Raw genomic sequence first — 11,117 nt, 5'->3', positions numbered from 1 at the left:
ATCTGATGGCCTACGTCTGCTGTGGTGTTGGTAGGTGCTCGGTGGCAGACGCACTTAGGCTTCAACAGGACACGCTAAAGAAGTTCTGGACTGACTCACGGGTACTTATTAACTAGTTATTTACTCACTTACTGCAGTGTACTTACTAGTGTGCCCTTCTGACTGGACTAGTGCGCCTTCTGACTGGACTAGTGCGCCTTCTGACTGTACTAGTGTGCCTTCTGACTGGACTAGTGTGCCTTCTGACTGTACTAGTGCGCCTTCTGACTGTACTAGTGCGCCTTCTGACTGTACTAGTGTGCCTTCTGACTGTACTAGTGTGCCTTCTGACTGACTGTACTAGTGTGCCTTCTGACTGACTGTACTAGTGTGCCTTCTGACTGACTGTACTAGTGTGCCTTCTGACTGACTGTACTAGTGTGCCTTCTGACTGACTGTACTAGTGTGCCTTCTGACTGACTGTACTAGTGTGCCTTCTGACTGACTGTACTAGTGTGCCTTCTGACTGGACTAGTGCGCCTTCTGACTGTACTAGTGTGCCTTCTGACTGTACTAGTGTGCCTTCTGACTGTACTAGTGTGCCTTCTGACTGGACTAGTGCGCCTTCTGACTGTACTAGTGCGCCTTCTGACTGTACTAGTGCGCCTTCTGACTGTACTAGTGCGCCTTCTGACTGTACTAGTGCGCCTTCTGACTGGACTAGTGCGCCTTCTGACTGTACTAGTGCGCCTTCTGACTACTAGTGCGCCTTCTGACTGTATTAAAGTACTTTCTGACTGTACTAATGTGCCTTTTGACTGTATTAAAGTACTTTCTGACTGTACTAAAGTACTTTCTGACTACTAATGTGCCTTTTGACTGTATTAAAGTACTTTCTGACTGTACTAAAGTACTTTCTGACTGTTCCAAGGGAATTTCTGAGTCATTCACACTTACTGACTTCATTTTGCCTCGAGAAACTTCACACTTGTCAGGTTCATATTCACTTCGACAGTAATACAGAATGTTCATTACAGAGAATGTGGTGGGCTGACCGTCAGTCACCCATGTTACAGTTTATGTTCTATGTAGGGTGTCAGGTGAAAAAGTGGGTGTTTTCTGATCAAGTAAGACGATGGCTCCACCACATCATCCCACATAGGCCACAGTATGACGAGTGTAAAGGGTCCCACACGACTAGTGGGTGGCTATAGCTCAAATAACTGTAGCTGTGGTTTTGGTGGAAAACGATCTTTGTCTGTTCTGTACTGTGATGCACTAGGTACTACCTTTTTGTATGGTTGACTATCAAAATAGGATCCCTTGACTACTTACAATATAGGAAAGAGGTCTAACGACCAGCTAAAACAAAGGCTAGGCCAGTAAGCCTAACTCTTTTTTTGGGGGGTCTGGTGCTTAGTTAGTAGGTTAACTGTGCTAGGGTTGCCAGGTTAGGTTAACTGTGCTGGGGTTGCCAGGTTAGGTTAACTGTGCTGGGGTTGCCAGGTTAGATTAACTGTGCTGGGGTTGCCAGGTTAGGTGAACTATTTTTGGTTGCTATGTCAATTATGTGTCAGGTTGCCAGATTAACAGTGTATTCCTGTATTCTATCCCCCCTCACAGGAGGACCTAATCCACCTTGGAGCCAAGTTCTCCCCGTGTATCCGCAAGGACAGCCAGATAGTCAGTCTCATCCAGAAAGCCAAGGACCAGGAGAGAGAGTCAGGCTGCTGTGTACAGAACGACAACTCAGGCTGTGTCCAGACCCTCAGCAACGACTGCTCGGTACGCAAACACACGTACGCAGTAGGCTCACATGCATATGTATTATTGTAGGCCCACACAAATACTGTAGACCCACACACATACACACAAACCACTACTGTACTCCCACTTACGCTCCCTCCCTCGCTCTCTCTCGCTCTCCCTCCCTCCCTGTGTCACACTCACACACACTCTCTCCTGCCACCTAGAGATGAATGCTTGTAAACTTGAACAACTTGTGTCTGGCTGTGTTTATTCGGGTCTGTGTGTAGGAGTCATTGGCCACCTTCATGAAATGGAGGGATGAAGATGTGGACATTCTGAGGTCGTCAGGCTCTGTGTGTCACCAGGACCCCAGGTACCGTCTTTGACACTGTTCTACTATAACGACTACAGTGGACACACACACACACATACTGTCCTGACCTGACAAGGTAAAACTAACTCAAGAGAGTATCATAAAGTGTCTTCCTGCTATCTTATTTCCTGATGCATGCTGGGAACAGGACCTGTGAAGAGCCCGCCTCCGCAGAGCCTCACACCTGGCCCGATGACATCACACATTGGCCTGTGAGTGACAGGAGGATCATTCAGAGTTATGCTTTGTCTAACATTTATTGCGTGAACAGACATCGTCATGCATTCCATTTCTACAGAATGTTGCACCCCGCTGTACAGTGTAGGCCCCCCGGTATTAAAATACAGCAGTGGATGAGAGGTTACAGAACCATAGTAACCTCAGGGTCTTGGATCAGTGGAAACCAACACTAGCTTCTTCTCACCCTCCCTCCATCTGATCCCAGATCTGCACCTCCCCCCGCAAGACGAACCTGACAGGCTACAGACACATGGACTGTAACCTCAAGGGACGACCGTGCTGCATAGGCACTAAGGGCCGGTGTGAGATCACTACGAGAGAGTACTGCTCCTTCATGCACGGTTACTTCCACGAGGAGGCCACCCTCTGCTCCCAGGTAGGTGGGTGTGTGTCCGTCCGTCTGTCCGTCCGTCTGCCTGTCCTGTGGTGGGCGTTGTTTACAGGGTTTGTTTAATAACAGCCAGCTCCCTATCTGATCCTGTGGTCGCTCTTCGTTAACAGATCCACTGTCTGGATGATGTGTGTGGCCTCCTGCCCTTCCTCAACCCTGACGTCCCCGACCAGGTCTACAGGCTGTGGCTCTCCTTGTTCCTACACGCAGGGTAATCCTACACTGTATTTCTATGGTACTTTTCTATACATGATATTGTTTTTGTGCTTGACAGTAAGAGTATGTCGACCTCGGGGTCATCTGACTCTAGTCACATCAGTACTTAGTGCAAATCCAAACACCATAGGTGGAGTCATGGGTTTTTGCTGACCAATTGACCTGAACGGGAAAGTCTCTGTAATGCTCTGTTAAAGGTCAAATCCAGCCGTTTTATCTCAATATCAAATCATTTCCGGGGTAACAATTCATTAACTTACTGTGATTTTTAAAAAAGAATAATGAAATGGTCAAAAATAGCTTCTTAGCAAAGAGCAATGGTCTCAAGCAATAATTTAGCTAAGACTATCTGGTAGTGGTCTGGGGAGGGGGAAACTTAAAATATGTGTTTATTGGCAGAGGGGTTTGGAACTCTCTTTCTTATTGGTCGATTAACAATTAACAAATTTACTGCCTGCAAAACTCCATCCCACCAAAACAGCAGCTCTTACACTAAAAGGGCATTATCATTTTCACAATTTCACAGTATTATTCCAACCTCAGTGTGGAAATATATATAAAACACAGGGAAATCATGTTTTTGACTGCACTGGGCCTTTAATACTTTGTGTAACCCTAGTTGTAGCCTACAACACGGCTCTGATTGTTCCTTGTCAGTTTACATGGTCAGTGTGAACTCGGGGATATCCCATTGTATTCCACAGTCCCTAAGTATGGCCTTAACAGCAAATATTGCGTCGAGAGGATTCCCCCCACATGATTCAGATATGGGTACTTAGCGAGGAGATTACAGCACGTGCTGGGGTTCTTGTGTGTGTGTGTGTGTGTGTGTGTGTGTGTGTGTTAATATAGCATAAGCCTACGGTATGTGCGCCTATAAGCCTATTTCCATGTGTTGTCCTCTGACTGGCCTCTTCCCTTTCCCTATGAAGCCTAGTCCACTGCCTGGTGTCCATAGTGTTCCAGATGACTATCCTGAGAGACCTGGAGAAACTGGCTGGCTGGGTCCGCATCTCCATCATCTACGTCCTCTCTGGCATCACCGGCAACCTGGCCAGTGCCCTCTTCCTCCCCTACAGAGCCGAGGTACACACACACACACACACAGGAGCGCACGTACACACACCTGCTCAGCTAACACAACCGCCACTGCTAATCTCCATTGAGCTGGTCAGGTGTTTTCTAGGAAAGCTGGCGAGAGAGAGCTTTAACATCTCAGCTAGGCCCGGGCAGCCACTGAGCTTAACACGGTTACTGGACGAGCTTTGGATAGGGAGATTACTGGACTGGACGTGACCCTGTCTGGAGAGTAAACGATCAGGACTTAACTGCCTCTGCCCTGTCTCCGTATCACCTGGAAGCTGGAACAGCACCATTTACACGTGGCTTGAGAAAGCCATGGAGGTCCTCTCTTCATTTGTATGCTGAAAGCATTGGTAGAAATGCCATTGACAAAAACGTATTGCAATTGTGCGAACTGGCTGAATTTGCTAGGGTTGGCACAGTCGACGAGACGTTCTGACAGCCTGAGAAGAAGAGCCTTGGCTGCGGTAGCCAGATGTGGTGTGCCCGGGTCCCCCTAGTGAGAATGAGTTTCAATTCACTCCATGTAAACTGTAAAGCTCCATGCATCCAACACATTTTGCATTCCTTTTGTCCAACACACACAACTGGGTCTCATGTTCATGTTTAATCACAACTGAGTGTTGACCCAGTCAGTCGACCCATTCTTTCTGTCTCAGACCATGTCCCGAGTCTCTCAAGTGTGGTCGCGCACACAAACACACTCTTACACGTTTTGTCATTCACTGACATTCCCATTGTCGCCCTATCTTCACTTGCAGAGGAAATGTCCAGCTCTCTGTGTTCCTCTCCCCGGGACACGCTGGTGCTTGTTGTGTTCTCTGGACATGATCTAATCCAACCGAGCCCTTTTTCTTCTGCAGTGTGTGATGTGCTAATGGTAAGTTAGTCCAATCCCCCTTTGAGGTGAGGCAGCCAGCTTAATTGTGCCTGTGTGTTAAGGAGAGAGCGAGAGCGGCAGGGACGTTCAGTCCAGGTTGTGGAGTCGGCAGTAGGCTAAATGTGAAGGGCACAGGAAGTGATCTCAGAGCGTCTTTGGACAGGAGACCCTGTTCCCTTGTCATCCCCTCTTAAAGCTTTACCATATTGCTGTCCATTTGGCATAGGAAGTGTGGACAAGTTACTTAAATGTTTTTCCCTTGTTCTATTTCTTCTGGTGTTCAGACTCCTTTCTGTATGACCAGACTGTAATAGCCCATCCATGCTAAACTTCATTGATTTACAATTGGATTCACTCATAGTCCCAGTATGTTAGGTTGTAGAAATGAAGAGTGCAAATGGAAAGAAGAGAGGGAAAAGACTGGAAAGAAGAGGATGCGCTACAGATTTGTGCTCGAGGGCAAGGCTCAGTATCGTGGACAGGAAGCATTGTCTGTGACGTGGGCATGGCCAAGTGGGAGAAGAGAGTCGCTGTGGATGACCTAATTGGCGCAAACCAACCACTCCCAATTGGCCTCTGTAAAACACACTCTCTTGCTCGCCACACATTACCCGAAGGATATGGTGTGGGTTAACAAAGGTCACTGCTACACTAATCCTGATTCCTGGTCTGTTCAATTGTTGAATAAGTAAATGGCCTGGTCTTCCACTGCTTCCTACATACAGATTATGGATCAGAGTTTAGTACTCCCGAGGAGTACCTATTTCGGGAAGAATCTCTTCTTCTTTTGCTTCTTCATTTCTCCAGATTACCAGCTCTAAATCTGCAGGTGTGCGTCTTTGACATGATTTGGCGCTAGGCACGTCTGTCACTGTCCTAGTGTGAAGTTACTGTGAGGTAGCACTCAGAAATGTCACCGCTGCTGCACCAGCAGGACGCAGGCTTTCACACGACAGGAATAGCTCCAGAGACGTGAGGCGACGCACGGCTCCTCATCTCATCCACTTATAGGGCCCGGTTTGAGTAAAAGGGGATTGTCCCATTGGTGGAGTAAACAAGACCCCGAAGCGGTGGCCGAGTCTCTATCCACTGTGGTTGAACACATCACAAATGAGGATTAGTTTTAGGTCAGTGCCTAGGGCGTGTGAAAAACCTCACTCCTCCTCGCCTGTCCTTCTGGGAGGTTAGAATCTCAGATTAGCCATCTGCCCCGGTACGCCCACCACAGCCCTGACGTCAATCTAATCAAGATGCCTGCTGTAGAACCATTGACCAAAGAACCATTGCTGTTGGTTTCAACCTAGACCTAACTATTAAGTAGTTACAACGTAAATGTACCTTAAATCGTAAGGTTTAGAACGGAGGCACAATGTAATACTCTTTTGTTATACTACTCCAACAATGACACATTCCCGTTTTTTGGAACATCCAACGTCACTGTAGACATATGAAAGTGAAGATGGTTAAAATGTCTGATGGTGTAATTTATATATTGATCGCAACATTTGTTTGGGGACATCATACCAAAGATAATTACCCTGCTGCGAGGAAGTTAATTGCAGGGCTAAACCTCTCCAGACCCCTGAGCTGCATGCATTTGGATCAGTAGACTACCGAACAAATTCACTATTACACACAGACGTCAACATTTAATGCACTCAGCTGGTGCACTCGCTTCCCATTTTGCCCGATTCCTATTGTCCTCTGCTATAAGGGACTATAACAACTCCTCGGTCATCTGCCTGCCCATTAGCAAGGAGTACATATGCTACCACCACTTCCTTCATGCTAATGTACTGTAATGTATTTGATATTCATTTCAACAGATGCCAGTGAGCAGCATGCATGCATTTATCCCGGCATCTTCCGCTGATATGTCCCATGCTATGGTCAACAGTGACATTCATTCATGCACATGCTGGTCTTGCCACTCATTCACCCAGTGGTGGCATCATCATTGAGTGAAACACCATCCCCGCCCTCCATTTTGTTTGGTCAGAGCAGGTGGATGTATGACTCTCTTTTCCCTCTCTCTCTCTGTCTTTCTCCGGTTATCATCCAGGTTGGCCCAGCTGGCTCCCAGTTCGGGCTGCTTGCCTGCCTGTTTGTGGAGCTCATCCAGGGCTGGCAGATGCTGGAGAAGCCGTGGAAGGCCTTCCTCAAGCTGGTTGGCATCGTCTTCTTCCTGTTCCTGTGTGGCTTGCTGCCCTGGATCGACAACATTGCCCACATCTTCGGCTTCCTCAGCGGCCTGCTGCTCTCCTTCTCCTTCCTGCCCTACGTGACGTTCGGCGACTTCGACAAGTACCGAAAGCGTGTCCTCATCCTGCTATCGCTGCTGGTCTACCTGGGCCTGCTCTCCTCGCTGGTCGTCTGGTTCTATATCTACCCCATCAACTGGCACTGGCTGGAGCACCTCACCTGCCTGCCCTTCACCAGCAAGTTCTGTGAGAAGTACGACATCGACCATGTGGTGCACTAGGCTAAAGCACTCACTAAAGCGCTAACAGCTAATGCTAGCTGGCTTTAGAACCTGGACACTCACTAAAGCGATAACGGCTAATGCTAGCTGGCTTTAGAACCTGGACAGGAAGCGCAGTGGAAAATACTTTTAAGGGAAACAGAACTTAAAGGGAGAGCGCACCTGGTCCATATGCCCGTAAGCACCCAGGGTATCTACGCACATTGCCTTCAAGACTGTACAGCTATGCTAGTTCCTCTGGAGAGAACGACTCAGTCTGAGCGTGGTGTTAAAGTGGACTTGGAAGACGACAGAGGATATCCTACCCTGTCGGTTCATAAACTGTCACGTTAATACTACAGAGGCCTCTTATTTGTTCATTTTTGTACTCATTTTCTACAACACTGGATGCATCTTAACACTACGTGATATAGCATTTCATTATGTTCAGATACTTTGAATTAGCTGTTCATGGGAGCATTTCACTATGCTATTGAATACAAGTCATACAGTTTGTCACTGGCTGGAGCATTGTTTAAACTTGAACCTAGTTTTGTGTGCTTTTCATGAATTTTCCATGGCACTTTTTTTGGGGGGGACCAGTTAAGTGTTAAGAATTCCGTCCAATAGCAGTTACCTTTCACAATGAATTATACCATACAGACAGTGTCAATAAAATGATGTTATTGTATCTGTAAATGATGCTTGTTCTTCATCTGAAGGATTGCTCTGACCTTCCAAATCCTGCCTTCCAAATCTGCCTAGGTTATTTATGGCAACAGCCACAGGTGCTTGATAAATATACATCTAACTAATTCCAATTGAACTGTGTCACTGCCCCAAAGACAAGCTGTTAGCCTTATGGAAGGCTTTTCAGTTTAAGTGCACTACTAAATAAACACGTTGACTTGTTTTGGCCATAATTGTGGCGTTTCACTGGACATTGTGTTATAGCTTTGATACTCAAACCTTAATTAAACGAAATATCGTAAGATTATAGGATCTGACTGACCTTCCAAAAGGCAGTATGTGATCTGATCGAGCAAGGTAGAAAGTCCATGTTGTTTCACTTCAAACTACAATGTACTTGCACTATCTCTACAGTAATATATATATATATAGTAATTATAGCACTTCAGTGCTATCAAAGCAAATGACTTATCAATGTATTATGTGTATATATATATAAAAAGCGAACGAGAATCCATGTACTTTGTGCCTTGATCAATGGCCATTGATTCAAGAAAGGCTGCTAGTCACTCTTTTCATTATAGATATCAAAATGGCCAACCAAGTTTCTGCCATCCTGGCCTGCTCCTGGTCTCTTAGATTATGACCCTCTCCTCTGGCAGCTGTCCACTCTTCACTGCTTAGGACGTATCCTGAGAGGTGGATTACTGCAGTGATGTGGATTATTTGAGCAGCATTTACTATGCTTTGTTAAGTCACTTTACACACCAGCAGTCAACTGGTGGCGTTAATGGCTATGTTAACGACTATGTCAATAACGTGCAATTCTTCACAGGTGTTGGTTGGACGACCGTTGAGTACTGTTTTACGTTGTCTTGTCATTTTGAGCATTTAAATGGTAGTGACCCTGTAACTTGCAAGGAATCTGTCCCTCTTTTCTTTTGAACACTTGAGCACAGTCTGGTCCTCTTCATAGGAATTCACAGTGCCTTCTGAAATGTGTGTAATCCTTGAATTTGAGTGTCTGTAAATCGGCAAGCGTAAATGCATAAGTCTGTAAGTGCATTTGGACCAAATTGATGAGTTATTTATTTGGAATGTGCTCTTTTACTGAGATATTGTGATCTTATTGCTGTAGTTTTTTTTTAAAAGATATTAGCCTTACGTATATGTACAAATTCACACAATGTTCTTAAAGAGAAATGTAATAATGTTTTCCCTCGTGTGTCTTGAGCTCATAGATTCAACTACCGGTAACCTTTCCTGACTTTTGTGAAAATGGCTCAAGGAAATACTACTTTGGATCTGTGCTTCTGAACTATTTCTCTTGACAATCGCATTCAGCCGGGTCGTGTGGTGGTGCTTGAAAAGCGAGGAATAGAAATACTGTTGTAGATTCACCCTCTTCAAGAGAGATTTACTCTCCACAACTTTAATCTCTGTGGGTCACGTTTTTGCAAGCGGGGAAGTTGAAAGCAAGTTGCTTTGTCCTCTAAATCTGCCATTTGTTAACCATAGAAACCCTACAGTGTCATGCATTTCTACATTCCTAATGAAAGGGAAATAGTCCGAAACAGAAATGTTTGAAAATGTGTTTATTTTCTTACTTTCAAAATGTTATAAAAATCAGTAATGTCTTGATTCAAGATTGATGGAGGCAAAGGTGGTGATTTTCTACAGGGAAAAAGACGACTCATTTATCAAGGAGAATGGAAAATCCCAGGGAGGGATATTGGTAAAAAAAATTGCTGTGTTTCAAACATTCAAATGCTATAAAGTCTATTTTCAAATACTGTGCAAGCTACAAGTATATTGTTCACAACTCCATACTATATTGGCAATTGGATTCCCATAAATGTGTCATTACTACTAACACCCTCCAGACATGGCCTGCTTACTGAATACAGTAGGCCAGGCTTTGTTTAAAATGCTTGGCAGCAGCAAATAGACGATTCTCGTAAATCCCTAGAAGTTAACGACAATAATGCTTGCTAATGGGACACGTTAGCAGATTAACCCCTATAGCCCTAGGGAGAGGGGCGTGCAATACTGGTCTACATTGGAGACTGGCGTCTCTGCCAACAAACACACAACCTAGTTTGCTCATATCCCTCCCTGATATACTGTATATCGGTAATCTAATTTCAATCATTTTCTCACAATCTAGAAAGAAACAGGTGCTGGCTAAAAGAGTAATACTACCATTAAATCTACTACCATGGTATATACCATGGTTTATAGAAGTCCCCACCCAGCTCTTTTAGCTGCCCAGTGCATTTTAAAGGCATAAATACAGAAGGATAAACAGAAACATTAGTGATCTTGAAAAGCAAATTAAAGTCCCAGGCAATCGCCCAGGTTTTGATGTGCCATAAAACTGCATATTCAGACAGGAAGAATGAGATTTAAAGTGTCCTCCTTGGTTGCTTGGCATTGAGTTAATGCTGTTTTAATGCTTGCCACGAAAGGCTTTTTTTAATCTCAAAGGCTGACATGATCTTTGAGGAAGATATGGAATTACTTGAGTAATTAAGTGACAAGAAGAAGGGTCACAAAACGCTAACAGGAAGAGAGAAGCTAGCGGACCCTTCTTCAATCTAGGCATATCTGCATTTTTGTTAGATTCTCAAGTCATCCACCAAGATGCAGTTTGTTTGCTAAAATCTCAGACTTAATATGAGTTACAAAATGTCCAGCATTTTATACAAAAATATGTACTTTGCTGCACTTTTCCTTGCTGTACTTTTCTAATGTGAACCTAGCATTTTCTGCAGGTAGCAGATTCTATTTGGTCATCTTGAATAAGACATTTTGTAAAAAGGAATAAAGTGATACATGTATAATCACTTAATTACTCAAGTAATTCCATATCTTCCTCAAAGATCATGTCAGCCTTTGAGATTAAAAAAAGCCTTTTGTGAACAAACACTCACATTTGACTAGCTTTGACTTTGACTACTTTGAGGAGAAATGTACTTACTACGACTGTGTCGTAGATATGTGGTTGTCCTACCTAGCTATTTTAAGATTAATGCATTAACTGTAAGTTGCTCTG

The 11,117-nt window shown here is 44.7% G+C and overlaps 1 protein-coding gene across 4 annotated transcripts in view; it reads left to right on the top strand.

Moving 5' to 3' along the window:
- Window positions 1-9,277, top strand: part of LOC110485109 (inactive rhomboid protein 2) — a 39,583-nt gene extending 30,306 nt beyond the window's left edge. For all 4 annotated transcript variants that reach the window (XM_036940625.1, XM_036940624.1, XM_036940623.1 and 1 more), the window contains 7 exons: window positions 1,603-1,764; window positions 2,016-2,101; window positions 2,250-2,313; window positions 2,547-2,717; window positions 2,843-2,943; window positions 3,881-4,034; window positions 6,974-9,277. In XM_036940625.1, the coding sequence (XP_036796520.1) occupies window positions 1,603-1,764; window positions 2,016-2,101; window positions 2,250-2,313; window positions 2,547-2,717; window positions 2,843-2,943; window positions 3,881-4,034; window positions 6,974-7,393 (1,158 nt within the window). In that variant the 3' untranslated portion in view covers window positions 7,394-9,277. The remainder of the gene's footprint in view (window positions 1-1,602; window positions 1,765-2,015; window positions 2,102-2,249; window positions 2,314-2,546; window positions 2,718-2,842; window positions 2,944-3,880; window positions 4,035-6,973) is intronic.
- Window positions 9,278-11,117: the final 1,840 nt, after the last annotated feature.

Source organism: Oncorhynchus mykiss, chromosome 13 (assembly GCF_013265735.2).
Source record: "Oncorhynchus mykiss isolate Arlee chromosome 13, USDA_OmykA_1.1, whole genome shotgun sequence".
NCBI lineage: Eukaryota > Metazoa > Chordata > Actinopteri > Salmoniformes > Salmonidae > Oncorhynchus > Oncorhynchus mykiss.
The sequence above is the reverse complement of the archived record's forward strand: the minus strand, read 5'-3'. Positions and strand labels throughout refer to the sequence as shown.